This window comes from Nymphaea colorata, chromosome 1 (assembly GCF_008831285.2).
Source record: "Nymphaea colorata isolate Beijing-Zhang1983 chromosome 1, ASM883128v2, whole genome shotgun sequence".
Classification (NCBI taxonomy): domain Eukaryota; kingdom Viridiplantae; phylum Streptophyta; class Magnoliopsida; order Nymphaeales; family Nymphaeaceae; genus Nymphaea; species Nymphaea colorata.
The window spans coordinates 36,042,103-36,062,099 of NC_045138.2; the positions used below are offsets into that span (position 1 = coordinate 36,042,103).

A 19,997-nucleotide genomic window follows, 5' to 3' on the forward strand; every position below is an offset into this window, starting at 1 on the left:
CGGTTCGATTATCAGCACGAAACGATACGGGAGGCGGCTCTTGGCAACTAATGAGCTCCTTTCAATCTATCGCTGCTCTGTGGTCACAGAGCGATGTGACATTCCCAAATGAGTCCTAGAGTTAGCAAAAAGAGACGAAGTTGGTCACACGTTGCACACTTAAACCGGTTCCGTCGAAGAATCGTCTATTGGGAGGGAAAAAAGGAAAAAAACTGACTTATAAATTGACTCAAATTTGGTATACAGTTCAATTGCCTAAATCCAAATCTGCGTGATCTGATCCGATTATAAAAGATATTTCGGATTTCTCAAGATTCCATTTCAACATTTTAAGTTTGGATTCAATTCGGGCATGAATTTGATTACAAGGAGCCCCCCTCCCCTGTGCCTTGAAGGTCTATGATTGTGTTAGGGCCTCGGGTGTTGAAACAGCGCATGTGTCTTGCGAGAAAAAACTGAATCTACAATTGACAATGTACAATTTAAATTGCCGCCAATCCGACCAACTATGCTTTAAACTTGTTTAACTATGATGATTATAAAAAATCCAACTCGATTCAGATGTGTCAAAAGAGTGAATATATTTCAGGATTATGACATGACTTTGTACCCCTACCAGTAGTGTTCATCCACTTTTGGCCATGGCCACCACGATTGTGAAGGGTGCAAAGACTCTTGCCGTGACTTACGTCGTTGGTTGGCTTTCGTTGCACGTCGTCTGATCTAAATGTTGTTAAAATAAATTTTTCTTCTTTAATAACTATGTTTCTTTGTTTTGTTTTTTTTCTTTTAATGGACCAAATGTGGCTGTATAACGCACCTAGGTACGACACGGGATCGATGATGTTACATGATGCATTTGTGCGTGACATGGGTGATGTGATGAACATGCGACCATGGACATGTTCTCACGGCAGATGGATGATCCTGCACGCGAGGAATCATCTATTTGCGTGCTCTAAATGCATCAACAACTATTTGGACATCCTACTAATAGAGAAGCACTTAAATCGAGATGTCATGAATTAAAATTTTCCATTATTCCTCAAGTTATGGCTTTCACTTTTAGAATATTTGCAATTAATTCATTTGAGGGAGGATAAAAGCCAACAAGAGTCTCAGGTTGAACTCTCGAAAATCAAAACATTGAGAAGTATGAAATAATACGAAATTATGTAATTTCGATGCAGCGAATGAGAGTTGGATAATTATAAACATCACAAACAATCGAGAAGAAGACACGCAAAATAAGATTATGAATAAAAGTATTCGTGGACTAAAGCAAATCAAGAACGGCAAAAAGTGAAAGGTACACAATAAGGACAACATGCATGAGCATGTCATCGGTCATCATCACCAAGAAGGAGGACGTTACTTGCAAGGAAGAAACTATTCCTTGAAGGTGAAAATTAACCAATAAAGCAAGATACCATCACAACGTCATTGTCCATGCTCCACGAATTGAAGAATTCTTTCGAGAGCACAGGACAAATTGATTACTACTTGGATTATACACTTTTGGGAATGGCTGCTTGTGGGACAGGGTAGCCAGGACAGTGGGTTCGTCGTGGTTCACAAGTTTGATATTGGTCAGGACCTAGTTTTTCAACGGTCATAATGCTGACAAGACCCAGCTCGAGAACTGCGGACCCATCTCGATAAATGAAGTGGTTGATGTGTCTGCAAGGATATATATATATATATATAATAAATTATCAACTTTTTTTTGTATAATCCAACCATATGTATGTAATTTTAATAATTGGTTGATATGGATTGTATACTAGGTCAATAATTATTAACTTTGAACGTGCGTTTGTGGTCATCAAAAAATTAATGGTTCTTACGACAACATTAACTTGGATTAGGGCTGCTGACAAGACTTAATGGTTTATATACTAGAATAAACTTTGCAATAACTTAATGGTTTGATTTTTGTTCATAAGTGCCTTGCAATACTTTTAACTAATGCATTAATTGACATTAGATAAAGTTTTAGTTGGTTTAAGGTTGCAGACAAGACGAGCTGGCCGAGCACCATGGCTTTGATCTTAGAACAATATCAAGTTGAGCTCGAGCTTGGCTTATTTGAGCCTGACCGAGCTCAAACTCAGTTTAGCTAAACTCAAGCACCAAGTATGATCAAGTATAGAAAATTGAAATTAAATAGCTGAAAGATATTGTTGGATGATGAGATATTTAAAACATGTCGATGAAAGCACCATAAATTATCATTAGAAATACCATACACCATTGCTATGATATAAAAGGTTGCTAATGCTCCATATGGCCTAGTGTTTTTATAGATAGTTTTTTAAAAAATGAGACAATCTGGCAACATTGGCAGCCAGCTTATTTTGTTTGTCAATAAAATATAAAATAAAATTTAACGTTATTTTTCCAAAACTATTATCTCCTAAAAGAATTAACATTTGAATTTGAGTCAAGCTTTGAGTGACTTGACTTGCTGTGCAGCCGATCGAGTGACCCTTATAACCAAGCAACTTAGACGGATTTAAATTATCATAGGAGCCGCATATGGGCAGGTCTGTCCAGTTGCTCAGATCATTCCCACAAAAACTCTTTATTTTTATCTTGGTCCTTTAAAATAATTTGTCCCCTCATATACAGTAATCCGCTGCGAGGTGAGTAGTGCTCCTTAGCATAAAAATAAAATTTCTAGCCTCATCACTGCATCGAGGGACTTGGCAATGACAAAAACCACACTCAACTTTATTTTTATTTTTTTAAGATTTTTCCATAGTTATTAAAAGGTTCCACAGTTTTTTGGCCAAATTAACGGTTAAATGAGAAAAATAATAACATTGAATATTTTCATGTTAGGCTTAACACGGAAACGTGATATTTTCCTCCCTGGCCCTATGAATATCATTGAGCTGCACGTCATTGAGGGTAGGAAGGGGTTTTGCTCCCCTTGGACGTTGTACGGAATGCAATAAACAGTCTGCCGTGTTAATTTTTTAAAATGTTTCAAAATATCGATTCATTTGGAAAATATCAAAAAGACTAACAAAACTATCTTATCCTTGGCAAAAGATAATCCATTAAAAGAATTCATCAATGACATTTTTTAATTAAATTCTTTAAGACTACACGTCTCACTTTACATCTCATTCTTCGAACAAAAAAATGAAAAAAATCAAAGAGAAACTAGCCAAAAAAAAAGTAAAGCATAGATAATTATTTATTTTTGATTAGGAGTAAATAGTATTTTTAAATATATCTTAATGTTTTTTATTTATGAAGCCTGTATGTTTATTATTTTATAAAATTACAGATCGTTTTATATATATTAGAATCCTAACCAGAGATGGTATGTTAAAGATTTAAAACGACAAAAATATACTTGATGGACAATGTAAAGACTAACTTTTCATAAAAAATAAAAATATCGCAATGTGAAACGATAGAAATTGATTTTTACAATAGCCACCCCGAAATCGTGACGGCCAATCGGGCTTATCAACATCACGAGTTCCTGTCATCTGCTTGGTGTTGACTTGCAGTAGCCACCGGATGGCGATGTAATCCCGACGCGGAGGATTGATCGTTGATGTGCTTATCTACAGGGTCCAGCCACGCGATCTCTAAGTTAAGCCGCACAGAATTCCTGCTTCAGCTCATCATTTCATCTTCTCATAAATTCAAGCAGCAGCACCACCCTCCGGAATCGAGACGATGTCGCCATTTTGTTTCCTACTTTTCTTGGTCTTCATCGCTCCATTGGCGGCATCATTGTCACAGCGTCACCACAAAGTGATCATAGTTGGAGCAGGAATGTCAGGTACCTATACAAACTTTATTTTCAGCGATACCCATCTTTCACTTCTTGACTTGGATGATGTTCAAATCCTCATTTGTCCAAGAAGACCATTGCAGAGCCCTGTTCTTAGATAAGGTTCTCAACTTCTCACTTCTCAAGGACAAAGAAAAACGCTACTGCTTCATATATTTGCAATGGGAAAAAATTGTGGCTCTGAGTTTATTTCTTCCTTTCTTTTGCGGGACTAGGTATTATGGCTGCCAAGAAGCTTTCAGAAAACGGGGTTGATGATTTCTTGATATTGGAAGGCAGTGATCGGATCGGAGGCAGGATGCACAAGCGTGAGTTTGGGGGGAAAACTGTTGAGATTGGTGCCAATTGGATTGAGGGCGTTGGTGGGCTTCACTTGAACCCGTTACTAGAGCTTGCCCATGAGTCAGGACTCAGAACATTCTTCTTCGATTACTCCAATATCTCGTCCAATTACTTCGATTCAAAGTTGTGATTGTACTTCTTTTCCTTTTATACAGTTTACGTTAGCTGCTAAACTATACAACGAGTCCCTTTCCTTGTTTATTTTTTGAATGTTTTTCCTCTTCATCAGTGGTAAAGCTATTCCACTTTCCGAGGTTTTGGACATAACGAAAAAACAAGAAGCTTCGAACAAGTTCAGCACTAATTTGGTAGCAACAATACGAGCTAACAACGAAGAAGACGTTTCTGTTTTGGAAGCCCACCGCATTTTTGGATAGTAAGTTTCCCTATACGAATCAGTCCGCGCATTAGTCTCTGCTTCGGATCTTACAGTTTCAGGCTGAAAAGAATGTTAATGTTGGTTGTTCAAACAAATGGAATTAATTGTAGCGTTCCAGAAACACCTTTGGAGATGGCAGTAGACTATGTCGATTTTGACATGGAGATGGCAGGTAGCCATAAATTTATGTTTTATGAAACGAAAGTGTGTTGAATTTGGTGGAATCTGATTTTCTTCGTACACCTTCCATTTTGTTGATATGTTCTTATCACAGAACCTCCAAGAGTGACCAGTCTGAAGAGTGTAACGCCCCTTCCAACGAACTCATACTATGGTGCATCTTCGCGCTTTGTTGCTGATGAAAGGGGATATGAGCAGCTAGTTCATGGTTTAGGTGGTAAATTTCTAAAATCAGTGGATGGGAGGTTGACTGACGGGCGCCTAATTTTAAGAAAGGTACCATCGTGGGTGTGATTCTGGTGTTCATTAAATCTCATTTTGTAGTTATTAATAACTTCAATTCCGGTCAGGTTGTAAGGGAAATTCACTACAGAGATGACTGTGTTCACGTTTTTGTTGAAGATGGAACTTCTTACAGTGCAGAATATGTCATACTTTCCATTAGCTTAGGTGTTCTTCAAAGCAAGCTTATTCGTTTCAAACCTGAATTGCCTGTAAGTGTGGATAGAATCCTGTTCATGTTCCCTACATACTCTACAGAAATGGATCAATTACTAACGTGCTGGCTTTACTATCTTGCAATTTATCTGGACTTAGCGATGGAAGATCCTTTCCATGTTCAAGTTTGACATGGCAATCTACATGAAGATATTTCTGAAGTTTCCACATATATTCTGGCCTTCTGGCCCAGGAACTGAAGTTTTTTCGTATGCGAGTGAAAGAAGGGGTTACTATAACTGTTGGGAGGTGGGTGCTCTCTTTTTTGGAGACCAAAATAATGCATCTTGTTAATTGATTGTAGTTGAACGTCTGGTAGCATATGGCATGTACAAAATGTCTGAGGCTTACTGCTCAACTCTTTGTTTCCAAAGCACTTGGAGAAGCAGTACCCGGGGTCGAACATACTTTTTGTAACAGTTACAGATGATGAAGCCAGGCGTATTGAACGTCAGTCTGATAACGTCACCAAAGACGAAGCAATGGACGTGCTCCGTAAAATATTTGGCCCTGAAATTCCTGATGCTTTGGATATTCTTGTTCCAAGATGGGGAATGGATAGACTTCAACGTGGATCTTACAGTAACTGGCCGATAGGCGTAACAGATGACGATTTCAACAAGCTAAAGGTAGTGCCCTTTAAACGTTGCTTTCACTATTTATCAACCAAGCACTTACAAATTCGGCTCTCTATCAAACTGTATTTGGCTTTAGGCTCCTGTTGGACGCATTTATTTTACGGGCGAGTATACGAGCTTGCACTACAATGGTTATGTCCATGGCGCCTATTTTGCAGGTACCTTTTTCCTGCTTTATCATCTGCTGTGCTTTTCTGGCTTAACCTTGTATTGCTTTTCAAAGTTTCACGTCTCAGATTCAAGTACGGGAGTTTCCTTGAAAGGTTCCCGAAAATGTGCAGGTGAAATAAGATCATAGTGTCATAATTGCTGTCAGTAACCTTATGCAGTAGGAGAAAGCCATATTCTGCAGCATCCACTGCCAACACTCACAATTTTGAATAAACCTTGTCTTTTTTCCATAAAAAAATTAGCGGGAACTTAGGAAAACAAGTTTGAAGAAGTAATAGGGCGAAGAGAAAAAAGCTAAAAATGTGTGTGTATTATAAGGAGAAGCCTTCTCAAAGAAAGGGGTGGTAGGCCTGTTGGCTATACCCCCTGCCATTCAACTCTTTCAATTACTGAAACAACTGAAGATAACTGGCTTCATGCATTGGACTGTGCTATCCGAAAGGCCAGTTATAGTTTCGTTCGCAGTGACCCTTGAGTGAATAACATGCAGGAAAGGAAATGGCCTCCTTGAGATTCTGCTATTGCATGTCATTGTGGTGTGCTGTCGACTCTGATCCGGTAGATTTGCATGTAGTACTTTTCTCGACATCCTTGCTGCTTAAGTGCACTATTCACATATGTAGAACTGATCAATAACCGTAAGGAGAAATGGTAGCTAGCTCTTAATCAGCCACTTAAGGTAGGCCAACAGTTGCAGTTATTACATGAACTAGTTTTTCATGTAACAGTGTTTTGCTAATTTCCTTCATAAGAATGTCTCTTTTCTCTTAATGCATAAATTTGAAAACCAACAGGTATGGAGACCGCTTCTGATGTTCTGAAGAATTTAAGAAAGCGATGCTGCTTAGTTGTCAAGAAACAACAATGACAGATGAGCGAATCAATAAATGCTATAAGCTAGAAATAATTTTTGAATGCAAGTTACTCTATTTACTTTGAAAACTCCTTGTGCAGCTAAGAATGCATCATGTCATCACCACCAAGAAGGAGGACGTTACTTGCAAGGAAGAAACTATTCCTTGAAGGTGAAAACTAACCAATAAAGCAAGATACCATCACAACGTCATTGTCCATGCTCCACGAATTGAAGAATTCCTTCAAGAGCACAGGACAAATTGACTACCACTTGGATTATACACTTTTGGGAATGGCTGCTTGTGGGACTGGGTAGCCAGGACAGTGGGCTCGTCGTGGTTCAGAAGTTTGAGATTGGTGAGGACCTAGTTTTTCAATGGTGATGATGCTGAGAAGACCCAGCTTGAAAACTGCGGACCCATCTCCATAAATGAAGTGGTTGATGTAACAGGAAGGATCCAAAGCTTTCATTGAGGTTGTATACATTCGCGCAGAACTTCCAAAATTTGAGGTTTCTTTTGAAGCACGGGCCTGGTTGGGATCCGAATCAACAAGGCACAATCGTACTGTTGGGATGGGAGAAGGGTAGAAAGAGAGCGATACAAACCATATATTTTGCCCTCTAGGATATAAACTTCTCATAAGATAGTTTACTTGGCGATACAGCTATTGATTAGTTAATGAGGCAAAAAATACGAAATATGTTTTTTTTTAAAATAAAATAAAACAGAACCAGCAGAGTTCCCCAGTTGTTGACATCCGAACTCATGTTCGGTTTAAGCTAACCAAACTTGGAGAAACAAAAGCTTGTCTCTTAATTAAAGGGGCAAACATTTCGTTCAGTTTTTAATGCCACTTTCCTACCATATATAGTTTAATGGCCTTTTTGGGTGGGGGAAGAGATTTTGAAACTTATATAATTTTCATAGGGTGGTGTGCTAAATCAAGCGACGGAGCTCAAAATGGTTGGAGGGGTGTGTGTGTGTGTGTGTGTGTCTAAGTCATAGACTAAACCGAACCACATGTCAATCATTATTAACTTTGTACGTGCGTTTGTGGTCATCAAAAAATTAATGGTTCTTACAACACCGCTAACTTGGATTAGGGCTGCAAATAAGACTTTATATATTATAATAAACTTTGCAATAACTTAATGGTTTGATTTTTGTTCATAAGTGGCTTGAAATACATTAAACCGATACATTAATTGATATTAGATAAAAATTTTAGTTGGATTAGGGTTGCAGTCAAGACGTGCTGGCCGGGCACCATGGCTTTGATCTTAGCAGAATATCAAGTTGAGCACGAGCTTGGCTTATTTGAGCCTGACCGAGCTCAAACTCAGTTTAGCTAAACTCAAGCACCAAATATCATCAAGTATAGAAAATTGAAATTGACTAGCTGCAAGATATTGTTGGATGATGAGATATTTAAAACATGTCGATGAAGGCACCATAAATTATCATTAGAAATACCATACACCATTGCTATGATATAAAAGGTTGCTAATGCTCCATATGGCGTAGTGTTTTTATAGATGGTTTTTAAAAATTTAGTCGATCTGGCAACATTGGCAGCCAGCTGTTTTTGTTTCTCAATCAAGTATGAAATAAATTTGAATGTTACTTTTTTCAAAATTATTATCTCTTAAAAGAATTAACATTTGAATTTGACTCAAGCTTCGAGTGACTTGACTTGTTGAGCAGCCGATCGAATGACCCTTGTAACCGAGCAACTTAGACGGATTTAAATTATCATAGGAGCCCATTTAAACAAGTCTAGTAGGTCACGTCACGGACTAATCCATGATGTCATCCGACGAAGTTGCTCGTTTAATTAATGACAATGGTACTCATATAATTCAGATAAGATGAATTTCATTCATTTGAAAGTTTTAATTTTAGGAGATGACTTAAGATACTTAGAGGAAAATTTAGAAGCACATTCAACAGGAGCCGCATATGGGTAGGTCTATGCAGTCGCTCACATCAGTCCCACAAAAACTCTTTATTTTCATATTGGTCTTTTAAATAAATTTGTCCCCTCGTATATAGTAGTGCCCATCAGCATAAAATTTCTAACTTCCCCCTTGCATCCACATATTTGGCAATGACAAAAACCACCACTTTTTCCATCGTTATTAAAAAGTTTCACAGTTTTTTGCCAAATTAACGGTTAAATTAGAAAAAGAATAACATTGTTCCGCTATGTAAACGTGACGCGAGAAAAATAATAACTTTGTGAATACATAAGTTTTTGGTGGGCAGCTTTCTTGCATCAACAAATAGTGCAACTAATTTAATGCTAATAAGATTAACTATTTTGGATATAATTTCTCGTACTACTGGCATAATTATGTATACTTGAATAATCAGCTAAAAGTTTACTTTATTTAAAAATATTTGTCATCTTGTCAAAGCTCATCTTTTAGTAACTCACAACTTAGAGCCGTGGTAGAGCCAGAAAAATTTGCTGGCCTACCAAATCAGGGGGCAAGGAGACGGTGCTGGTCGTGGTTGATGGCTTGGCCGGAGACGGTGCTGGTCGTGGTTGATGGCTTGGCCGGAGACGATGCTGGTCGTGGTTGATGGCTTGGCCGGAGACGATGCTGGTCGTGGCTGATGGCTTGACCGAGTATGGTCATTTTGCGTCATTGCCCAGATATGCTCAACCCGATTGGTAGCAGAGGTGTATCAAGAAAATATTCTAAAATGTTGAATGTAGACTTTTGAAAATTTTTTGGGTGATTACACAATGTTGTTCTATGTTGGATGCTATTGGGTAGTTAAAAAGTTAAAGAAATGTTACTAATGAACGACTGTCGCATGCATGGTAGGATGGTTTATAATGCAACGGTAGTTTATCGTGTTTTAACTATGACGCATGAGGTTTTCAATTATAGATTTTGAACATATAAAAATTGGTAGATGCTAGACTTGCTAGATGAATAAAAAACAAACTCAAACCTCGATCTTATAAAAACAATGACAAAAATGTGATGGAATACTAGATATGAAAAAAATTTAAGAGCTGAGATTGTTCATTATTAGTCTACCATCTAATTGTCTATTACCTACCAATTTCTATACACACACACACAAATGAACAAAAATAAGTTGACATTACCTATCAATTTCTATTACTTATATCATTTTGATGCCTGTTGATATTAATATACTAGAATAATAAATTGCTTATTTCATATATTAATATTTCAAAATATCTTTCTCGTTTACATATTGCTGTTCTTTAAAAATTTAAAATGTTATAACTGTACTTAGTCAAAATTCCCGGCACCACCCCTTCCAGTCAGACTTTCATCAACTAAACACATCAAAAATGAGATTTTGGGCTTTGTTGATATAGATTGGAAAATATCAAAAGTACTAAAAAGACTATCTTATCCTTGGTAAAAGATAATCCATTAAAAGAATTCATCGATGACATTTTTTAATTAAATTATTTAGGACTACACGCCTCACTTTACATCTCATTCTATTTAGAATCAGAACAAAAAAATGAAAAAAATCATAGATAAACTGGCCAAAAAAATTTAAAGAATAAATAATTATTTATTTGAAAATATTTTTATTTTTTATTAGGAGTAAATGGGTTTTTAAATATATTTTAATGTTTTTTATTTATGAAGCCTGTATGTTTATTATTTATAAAATTACAGATCGTTTTATATATATTAGACTCCGAACCTGAGATGGTATGTTAAAGATTTAAAGCGACAGAAAAATACTTGATGGTCAATGTAAAGAGTCAAAGAATAACTTTTCATAAAAAATATAAAAGTATCCCAATGTGAACGATAGAAATTGATTTTTATGTTGGCCACCCCGAAACCCGGAATAGTAAAGTATGTGACGGCCGATCGGGCTTATCAACATCGCGAGTTCCTGTCATCTGCTTGGTGTTGACTTGCAGTAGCCATCGGATGGCGATGTAATCCCGACGCGGAGGATTGATCGTTGATGTGCTTATCTACAGGCTCCAGCCCACACGATCTGTGAGTTAAGCCGCACAGAATTCCTGCTTCAGCTCATCATTTCATCTTCCCGTAAATTCAAGCAGCAGCAGCACCTTCCTGAATCGAGACGATGTCGCCATTTTGTTTCCTACTTTTCCTGGTCTTCATCGCTCCATTGGCGGCATCATTGCCACAGCGTCACCACAAAGTGATCATAGTTGGAGCAGGAATGTCAGGTACCTATACAAACTTTATTTTCAGCGAGACCCATCTTTCACTTCTTGACTTGGATGATGTTCAAATCCTCATGATGTTCAAGCCTGTTCTTAGATAAGGTTCTCACTTCTCAAGTACAAAGACAAACGTTACTGCTTCATATCTTTGCAATGGGAAAAAATTGTGGCTCTGAATTTATTTCTTCCTTTCCTTTGCGGGACTAGGCATTATGGCTGCCAAGAAGCTTTCAGAAAACGGGGTTGATGATTTCTTGATATTGGAAGGCAGTGATCGGATCGGAGGCAGGATGCACAAGCGTGAGTTTGGGGGAAAAACTATTGAGATTGGTGCCAACTGGATCGAAGGCGTTGGTGGGCATCACTTGAACCCGTTACTGGAGCTTGCCCATGAGTCAGGACTCAGAACATTCTTGTCGGATTACTCCAATATCTCGTCCAATTACTACGATTCAAAGTTGTGATTGTACATCTTTTCCTTTTATACAGTTTACGTTAGCTGCTAAGCTATATAACCAGTCCCTTTCCTTGTTTCTTTTTTGAATGTTTTTCCTCTTCTTCAGTGGTAAAGCTATTCCACTTTCCGAGGTTTTGGACATAACGAAAAAACAAGAAGCTTCGAACAAGTTTAGCACTAACCTGGTAGCAACAATACGAGCTAACAATGAAGAAGACGTTTCTGTTTTGGAAGCCCACCGCATTTTTGGATAGTAAGTTTCCCTATACGAATCAGCCCGCGCATTAGTCTCTGCTTCGGATCTTACAGTTTCAGGCTGAAAAGAATGTTAATGTTGGTTGTTCAAACAAATGGAATTAATTGTAGCGTTCCAGAAACACCTTTGGAGATGGCAGTAGACTATGTCGATTTTGACATGGAGATGGCAGGTAGCCATAAATTTATGTTTTATGAAACGAAAGTGTGTTGAATTTGGTGGAATCTGATTTTCTTCGTACACCTTCCATTTTGTTGATATGTTCTTATCACAGAGCCTCCAAGAGTGACCAGTTTGAAGAGTGTAATACCCCTTCAAACGCACACATATTATGGTCCAAATGAGCGCTTTGTTGCTGATGAAAGGGGATATGAGCAGCTAGTTCATGGTTTAGGTGGTAAATTTCTAAAATCAGTGGATGGGAGATTGACTGACGGGCGCCTAATTTTAAGAAAGGTACCATCGTGGGTGTGATTCTGGTTTTCATTAAATCTCATTTTGTAGTTATCAATAACTTCAATTCCGGTCAGGTTGTTAGGGAAATTCACTACAGAGATGACTGTGTTCATGTTCTTGTTGAAGATGGAACTTCTTACAGTGCAGAATATGTCATACTTTCGGTTAGCTTAGGTGTTCTTCAAAGCAAGCTTATTCGTTTCAAACCTGAATTGCCTGTAAGTGTGGATAGAATCCTGTTCATGTTCCCTACATACTCTACAGAAATGGATCAATTACTAACGTGCTGGCTTTACTATCTTGCAATTTATCTGGACTTAGCGATGGAAGATCCTTTCCATGTACAAGTTTGACATGGCAATCTACATGAAGATATTTCTAAAGTTTCCACATACATTCTGGCCCTCTGGTCCAGGAACTGCAGTTTTCTCGTATGCGAGCGAAAGAAGGGGTTACTACAACTATTGGGAGGTGGGTGCTTCTCTCTTTTTTGGAGACCAAAATAAAGCATCTTGTTAATTGATTGTAGTTAAACGTCTGGTAGCATATGGCATGTACAATTGAGTGAATTTCTGAGGCTTACTGCTCAACTCTTTGTTTCCAAAGCACTTGGAGAAGCAGTACCCGGGGTCGAACATACTTTTTGTAACAGTTACAGATGATGAAGCCAGGCGTATTGAACGTCAGTCTGATAACGTCACCAAAGAAGAAGCAATGGACGTGCTCCGTAAAATATTTGGCCCTGAAATTCCTGATGCTTTGGATATTCTTGTTCCAAGATGGGGAATGGATAGACTTCAACGTGGATCTTACAGTAACTGGCCGATAGGCGTAACAGATGACGATTTCAACAAGCTAAAGGTAATGCCCTTTAAACGTTGCTTTCACTATTTATCAACCAAGCACTTACAAATTCGGCTCTCTATCAAACTGTATTTGGCTTTAGGCTCCTGTTGGACGCATTTATTTTACGGGCGAGTATACGAGTTTGGACTACAATGGTTACGTCCATGGCGCTTATTTTGCAGGTACCTTTCTCCTGCTTTATCTTCTGCTGTGCTTTTCTGGCTTAACCTTGTATTACTTTTATAGTTTCACGTCTCAGATTCAAGTACTTGAGTTTCCTTGAAAGGTTGCCGAAAGTGTGCAGGTGAAATAAGATCATAGTGTCATAACTGCTGTCAGTAACCTTATGCAGTAGGAGAAAGCCAAATTCTGCAGCATCCACTGCAAACACTCACAATTTTAAGTAAACCTTGTCTTTTTTCCATAAAAAAAATTAGCGGGAACTTAGGAAACCAAGTTTGAAGAAGTAATAGGACGAAGAGAAAAAAGCTAAAAATGTGTGTGTATTATAAGCAGAAGCCTTCTCATAGAAAGGGTTGGTAGGCCTGTTGGCTATACCCCCTGCCATTCAACTCTTTCAATTACTGAAACAATTGAAGGTAACTGGCTTCATGCATGGGACTGTGCTATCCGAAAGGCCAGTTATAGTTTCGTTCACAGTGACCCTTAGTGAATAACATGCGGGAAAGGAAATGGCCTCCTTGAGATTCTGCTATTGCGTGTGATTCTGGTGTGTTGTCGACTCCGATCCGGTAGATTTGCATGTAGTACTTTTCTGGACATCCTTTGCTGCTTAAGTGCACTACTCACATATGTAGAACTGATGGTAGCTAGCTCTGAATCTGCCACTCAAGCTAGGCCAACAATTCCAGTTATTCCTTGAACTAGTTTTTCATCTGACAGTCTTTTGCTAATTTCCTTCATAAGAATGTCTCTTTCTCTCTTAATGCATAAATTTGAAAACCAACAGGTATGGAGACCGCTTCTGATGTTGTGAAGAAGTTAAGAAAATGACGCTGCTTAGTTGTCTAGAAACAACAATGACAGATGAGCGAATCAATAAATGCTATGAGCTGGAAATAATTGTTGCATGCAAGTTACTCTATTTATTTTGAAAACTCATTGTTCAGCTAAGAATGCATGATGAGAAAAGGAGCTCTGTCCGTTTCGTTGTTCATGAATACTCTCTCTCTCTCTCTCTCTCTCTCTCTATGAAAGACAAACTATAAAATAGAAAAATGACCCCACTATTCAATGTGCCTTAACTCCAGACTAAGGTCCAGTAGTTAGGCCGTCTTTGATTCCGCGGAACATAAGTCTTCCCGTCGATGAAGGCAAAGGAATGTGCTGCTCATCCGAATGCCAAGGCTACCAGATTTGCCTCATTCCATTGTATATGGAACTCGTAACACCTTGTTCTGCCAACGACCGTTCAAAATTTTCGGATTTATTTTTAAGAGTTCGGCAAGGCTCAGGATCTGCAAAAAAATTCTTACTCCGTCCGGTGGTTTTCAATCGAGCGATCTCTCTCTCCAACGGTGTACCGATCTTTCTCTCTCTAGTAACCTACATTAGATTTTTATTGCGAACCAAACTCGAAACATGTTTCGTTGGGAGAGGAAATTATGCGGAACAACTGAGTGAATAATCATGTTCGAAGCGGTGAAATTTAAAGTACGAACTTTTTTTTTTGCATTGCAGTATTCTTCTCTCTCTGTCTCGAACTAGCCCTTCCTTTTTCATCTGTGTTCTATAGTTTCTTTGTTTACTTTATTTTTTTGGTTTTACCATTCTTTTTATTTTCTTAATGACTACTTGTCATCTAATTTTGTTAATGAATTCCTTGACGACTAAATTTTGTTAATAAACATGTTAATAAACATGTTTCTTTGTTTACTTAATTTTGTTATAAAAACTTAAATAACAAAAAATAAAAAAAATTAAATAAGAGGTGAAACTTTTAAAAATGCGTAACTGTTGAGTGATTAACAAATACGCACTTAACGATGTGGACCTAAAAAATAGACATTTAAGTTTTCTGCATAATTCCCAAACCACTGCTTTAAAAAAAACCGTAAAATTTGAATGGCAATTTGTGAAACTACTCATCTCAAAAGCCAAATATATAAAAACAAAAAAATATCAAAATGATAGAAGGTGAGGAGAAATCGTCTGTTCAAAGAGTGAGGGTCTGTTCTTGTAGTCCAAATAATTTAATTAATTAAAAAAAAAAAGACCGTCTGACCAGACAGTGAGGGGGTGCTGCTGGCTCGCCAAGGCTTCCCTTTCCTGCTGGGGCCAATAACCATGAGGAGAAATGGTACTTCCCTTTCCTGCTGGGGCCAACAGTTGCAGTTCTTACATAAACTAGTTTTTCATGTAAACAGTCTTTTGCAAATTTCCTTCATAAGATCGACTTTTTTGTCTTAATGCATAAATTTGAAAACCAACAGGCATGGAAACCGCTTCTGATGTTCTGAAGAATTTAAGAAGTGATGCTGCTTCGTTGTGAAGAAACGATGACAGAAGATCGAATTGATAAATGCTATAAGCTACAAGTAATGGTGAGAACCAGTTCAAATCAACGTGGATTGGCTGATTTAGAACCAGTTCAAGAAGACTTCCAGGAATTGATCAGTTATCTATTTTTGCCTATCCATATCCAATTCGACTTTCAAAATGGGATCCAACTTCACTGTAATATGTGAGGTTGAATTCGGATGCACTGGAATTGCCACCAAAGTTGGACCATGGATTGATAAGCCATCTCTTTGCCGTTCAAATCAACGTGGATTGGCTGATTTAACAGATAAAAATAAAATGATCAAGCAAATGAATCTATCCAGTTTACCATTATTCACATGCATCCGCAGAATCCGAACTGTATCATACATTTGGTATGATGTGCTAACAAAGGATCAATCCAACTCTGAACATTTTGAAACATGAACTGAAAACCGATCTTTAGAATAATTTGGACAAAGGTACTCAATAAATTAGCCAAGTTCCAGCAGCTCGTCTTGAATTTGGACAGGATCAGGCGATCGACGAGGTTCTGGGGACTAAATTACGATAATGGATCCGCGTTGTCAATGTCCCACTTTACCCCAGATATTCTGGATAAGCGAGCAAGCGCCCATTCAAGAAGACTTCCAGGAAAGTATCGGGGATTCCTCCCTCTCGCTGACCTCCCGCTTCCTCCGTCCTATTATTCCTACGTCCTCCGGTCAAAGTTTAACATCCAATTTCATCCTGAAATGGGAAGAGATTGAGAGAAATCTGATCTTCAACCTTTCATTCTTAAAGCCCGCAGTCCTCCGTCGTCGATCGATCAGTCTCTCCCTCTTATTTAGCGTAAGTTTCAGACTACGACTTCTTCATTCTGGATGATTTCTTGATTATTTTTTCTGGGTTTTGTTGTGTAATTGTTAGAACCAAGGTGGCGTGGCTGTTCCTACGATTTTCCTTCTTTCTGCTTTATGAGAACTTGGGAATTGGGAGCCCTTGAAAGGCAGGATATTTCGAGAAATTGCATTTATATTTTTCCCTTTTTCTGGATTAAATGGGTCCGCGCCCGCACAGGAAGTGGAGCTCAGGACACCGTCGGAGAGACGGTGGGGTTCAAGAGTGAAAAGGGGATCGTCCGGCCAAAGGATGGCTCAGAATCTGCAAAAAAGTTCTTAGTCCGTCCGGTGGTTTTCAGTCGAGCGATCTCCCTCTCGAACGGTGTACTAATCTCTCTCTCTCTCTCTCTCTCTAGTAACCTAGGGCCCTTTGTGCATAAGATTTTTATTGCGAACTAAACTCGAAGCATGTTTGGTTGGACCGTTGGGGGAGAAGGAAATTATGCGGAAACTGAATGAATAATCTTGTTCGAAGCAGTGAAGTTTAAAGTACGAACTTTTTTTTTTTGCATTACAGTATTCTAGTTATGTTTTATCGAGACGTGGAGCACCGGAGAACACACAATGCAGGACGTAATAATAGATTATAGATCAGATACTGGGCGCTTTACTAAGAGCGATATTTGACATGAGGAATCATGAAAGTGATTGCTGAATAGGTTAGCAAGTTCCAGTATCTATAAGAACTAGAATCCTTGCAGTTTCTATCTTACTGTTTCTGAATATTCCGATTGGCCTGCATCCAGCAGAGACTTGTTAATTAAGTTTTGACTATGCGAGAGATAGAGAGAGAGAGAGAGAGAGAGAGAGAGAGAGATCAATTTGATGCGTAAAGTACAGAGTTGGCTTTGGGACTTCAAATACTGTCCATTGCTCACCCTCATAGCTAATATAATGGTGGTATAGTGTCTTTGATCCTGGTTCTTGAGCAGTACTTGCTCTCTAGTTCCAGTATCATTTTCAATTTTTTCCCAACATCAGATATGACAGCAACTTAAACTTTCCAGTTTTTTTGCCATAGTATTGTTTATGTGACAGCTTAAAACCTCACAAACTGATAGATGTATTTGACTTACTATTGGGTTCTTGGCAGATGTAGCGAGATCATATTCTGTACTCTGCTGGTAAAATTCGGGTTGTTATTGCTGGTTGAAATGTTCTGGACCTATTTGATCAACAAAGAGCGAATTAGTACTGAATGGTTCTAGTTTTCTTCACTAGTTACTTGAAGCCTTTTCATTGGTTACGGTAAGTTTCTCTTGCCTGTGGAATGCTCGATGGAAGTAGATGAAAAAACTGAAAAGTCTCCATCTGGGGATCAACTTATGCAATGGAATCAATGGCAACTATTGGATTCCATTCTTCCAACTGGTGGATTTGCTCATTCTTACGGTCTTGAGGCTGCTGTGCAAGCAGGTATGGTTCTTGGGCCGGAAGATCTCAAAACATACATAATCCAAATATTAGAGAATACAGGTAGCCTGCTGCTCCCTTTTGTGAATAAAGCAAACAGGTTTCCTGATCTGGAGACATCGTCCCTGCTTGACAGAACATTGGAAGCAACTTTAACTAATGAAGTAAGCAGAAAAGCATCCGTTACTCAAGGATCAGCTCTCTTGAGGGTGGCTGCTTCCGTGTTTACTGAGTTGCCGATTCTTAAGAAAATGAGGGAACTGCTACTAAGTTCAGGAATCGTCTATGTTCACCATGCACCAATTTTCGGGTTGGTAACTGGTCTCCTTGGCTTCGATTCAGCAACAAGTCAGCGTGCTTACATGTTCATGACGATGCGGGACATAATTTCTGCAGCAACAAGACTGAATTTGGTTGGGCCATTAGGAGCAGCAGTGCTGCAGCACCAAGTAGCTCAAGTGGCAGAAGGAATTGTGAGGAAGTGGCTTAATCGGCCGGTTGAAGAGGCATGCCAAATAGCTCCCCTGGTTGATACTGTACAGGGTTGTCATGGGTATTTGTTTTCTCGGATGTTTTGTTCCTGAAGTGATTTGAAAGAGAAGCCACATAAATTCATTCTATCAATGTTCCCAACTGTAGATTGGGAAACTACATCAGTGCATTACAATTAAGGTAAAGTGAGGTACCCAGGCTACTGGACTTGCAACTAGTTTTGTTGGCCACCTTTAACACCAACCAGCGTCCTTTCAGAGGACGGACAGCCAAATAATGCAGATGTCCGCGTTATTGTGGAGTGTCCTGTTCCATTTAGCACAAACATGGGCCACTCGAGGCTGCATTTGTTACTGTTATTGGCATCCCAGGAAACAAACATGCTATAAGTTGCAAATGGGTTAGCTTGAAGACAGTTATTTTTTCTCTTATATCCTGCTTTTAAATAGACTTGTAAGATGTGTTTGAAGATGGGACAATTTTTACTTCAAAATAAAGTGCTTTCCTTCGAACAATGTAAAGGAAAACCATTCACAGCCAGTAGGCGCATAGCCTCTTTTTCGGTTAAAGACTGTGGCTGAAAAGTTGGTCCCGGAAACAAGCCCAGCTTTCTCCCCGTGAAGAAATTTTCCACAATAAGGGGCGTTGGGTGGCTTCCTCAGGCCACCAAATGCAATATGTCCGAGACAACCCGTCTCATATGTCTTGTAAATAGGAGGCTATCTCAATCACTCTCCAGACACGTGTGACCAGTTACAGTGTCATTTTAGAATAATAAAAGAATTGTTTGCCTCAAACACTCAATTCTGTGTTTAATTGAGAAATTATTGTACTTTTAGGTTGGATATCTCATTTTGAGACATCCAGTTCATCCATTCAGACATGCCTTAGAATGCTCACATGGCCATTGGGTGTCACGGATTGATGGACAGTACACCCTGCGTTAGACATTTTTCCAGGTGGAGTGTCAACGTTGTCTCAATCTTTTGTGTTATCCCAAAATACGGGACATGGAAGGTGAGATAGTAGGTATAAATTTACTGAGATATGAACCAATGTCATTGACACTTAGTATGGTGTTTGTTATACTATTATACTACAAGGACAAAGGTGGTGCTAGTATACATCTAGACGCTTTGTCAAAACCAAAAAAGCACCACCTTAATATATTTAAAGTATTTTGGAGATGAAGGCAACCCTAGTTATCAGGGTAACAGTAACAGTGACACTATGATAGAACTGGAGATGCAAAATAAAAGTGTAAAACTTTTTCTTTACAGTTCAACCTTTTTAACTTACATTAACAATGTTTTAGAAGATAATATTGATATTAACCGTATCTTTCACTCTTCAAGTTGCCCCATCAAGCTTCCTGTTCCAACGCGAACCATATCAGATCCATGTAGCAGGTTCCCCTGCTAGCTAGGAAGTACCTTGAGCGATCATATAATAAAATAAAATCCCTTTCCGTCACAACCCAAGTTTTTGACATCAAAGTTTTTTTTTTAAAATAATAACAGAAGCAATTGAGTCTTACCCTACCAAAAAAAAGCGTAAGTAATGATCAAAAGACAACCAAATCAA

At 38.5% G+C, this 19,997-nt stretch overlaps 3 protein-coding genes across 11 annotated transcripts; all 3 read left to right on the forward strand.

Moving 5' to 3' along the window:
* Positions 1-3,528: 3,528 nt before the first annotated feature.
* Positions 3,529-7,636, forward strand: LOC116256983 (polyamine oxidase 1-like). 8 transcript variants are annotated; one of them, XM_031633558.2, is made up of 11 exons: positions 3,530-3,805; positions 4,033-4,282; positions 4,389-4,535; positions 4,649-4,710; positions 4,813-4,994; positions 5,069-5,212; positions 5,316-5,465; positions 5,591-5,845; positions 5,931-6,012; positions 6,516-6,704; positions 6,820-7,636. In XM_031633558.2, the coding sequence occupies exons 1-10, from the start codon at positions 3,700-3,702 to the stop codon at positions 6,659-6,661; spliced, it is 1,524 nt and encodes a 507-aa protein (XP_031489418.1). In that variant the 5' UTR covers positions 3,530-3,699; the 3' UTR covers positions 6,662-6,704; positions 6,820-7,636. The 8 variants fall into 8 exon arrangements, with proteins under 8 accessions (XP_031489451.1, XP_031489418.1, XP_031489425.1 ...); XM_031633565.2 differs by having other exon boundaries at positions 6,980-7,636; XM_031633605.1 differs by adding an exon at positions 3,891-3,919 and having other exon boundaries at positions 3,686-3,805; positions 6,516-7,636.
* A 3,106-nt stretch (positions 7,637-10,742) lies between these two features.
* On the forward strand, positions 10,743-14,275 carry LOC116257023 (polyamine oxidase 6-like). The gene is made up of 10 exons (XM_031633616.2): positions 10,743-11,092; positions 11,297-11,546; positions 11,653-11,799; positions 11,913-11,974; positions 12,077-12,258; positions 12,333-12,476; positions 12,580-12,729; positions 12,865-13,119; positions 13,205-13,286; positions 14,075-14,275. The coding sequence occupies exons 1-10, from the start codon at positions 10,987-10,989 to the stop codon at positions 14,116-14,118; spliced, it is 1,422 nt and encodes a 473-aa protein (XP_031489476.1). The 5' UTR covers positions 10,743-10,986; the 3' UTR covers positions 14,119-14,275.
* Positions 14,276-16,148: 1,873 nt separating this feature from the next.
* On the forward strand, positions 16,149-18,884 carry LOC116245725 (urease accessory protein F). Of its 2 annotated transcripts, XM_031617280.2 has the most exons (3): positions 16,149-16,458; positions 16,687-16,832; positions 17,602-18,884. In XM_031617280.2, exon 3 carries the CDS (start codon positions 17,786-17,788, stop codon positions 18,503-18,505), a length of 720 nt encoding a protein of 239 aa, XP_031473140.1. In that variant the 5' UTR covers positions 16,149-16,458; positions 16,687-16,832; positions 17,602-17,785; the 3' UTR covers positions 18,506-18,884. The 2 variants fall into 2 exon arrangements, with proteins under 2 accessions (XP_031473140.1, XP_031473214.1); XM_031617354.2 differs by lacking the exon at positions 16,687-16,832.
* Positions 18,885-19,997: the final 1,113 nt, after the last annotated feature.

Excerpts from the sequence above, each read along its gene's own strand:
- LOC116256983 (XM_031633550.2), top strand. The coding sequence starts at position 3,700 with ATGTCGCCATTTTGTTTCCTACTTTTCTTGGTCTTCATCGCTCCATTG. Across the intron at positions 4,536-4,648 it reads GCCCACCGCATTTTTGGATA|CGTTCCAGAAACACCTTTGG; the intron begins GTAAGTTTCCCT and ends AATTAATTGTAG. Across the intron at positions 5,213-5,315 it reads GTTTCAAACCTGAATTGCCT|CGATGGAAGATCCTTTCCAT; the intron begins GTAAGTGTGGAT and ends ATCTGGACTTAG.
- LOC116257023 (XM_031633616.2), top strand. The coding sequence starts at position 10,987 with ATGTCGCCATTTTGTTTCCTACTTTTCCTGGTCTTCATCGCTCCATTG. Across the intron at positions 12,259-12,332 it reads GGCGCCTAATTTTAAGAAAG|GTTGTTAGGGAAATTCACTA; the intron begins GTACCATCGTGG and ends AATTCCGGTCAG. Across the intron at positions 12,477-12,579 it reads GTTTCAAACCTGAATTGCCT|CGATGGAAGATCCTTTCCAT; the intron begins GTAAGTGTGGAT and ends ATCTGGACTTAG.
- LOC116245725 (XM_031617280.2), top strand. The coding sequence starts at position 17,786 with ATGGAAGTAGATGAAAAAACTGAAAAGTCTCCATCTGGGGATCAACTT.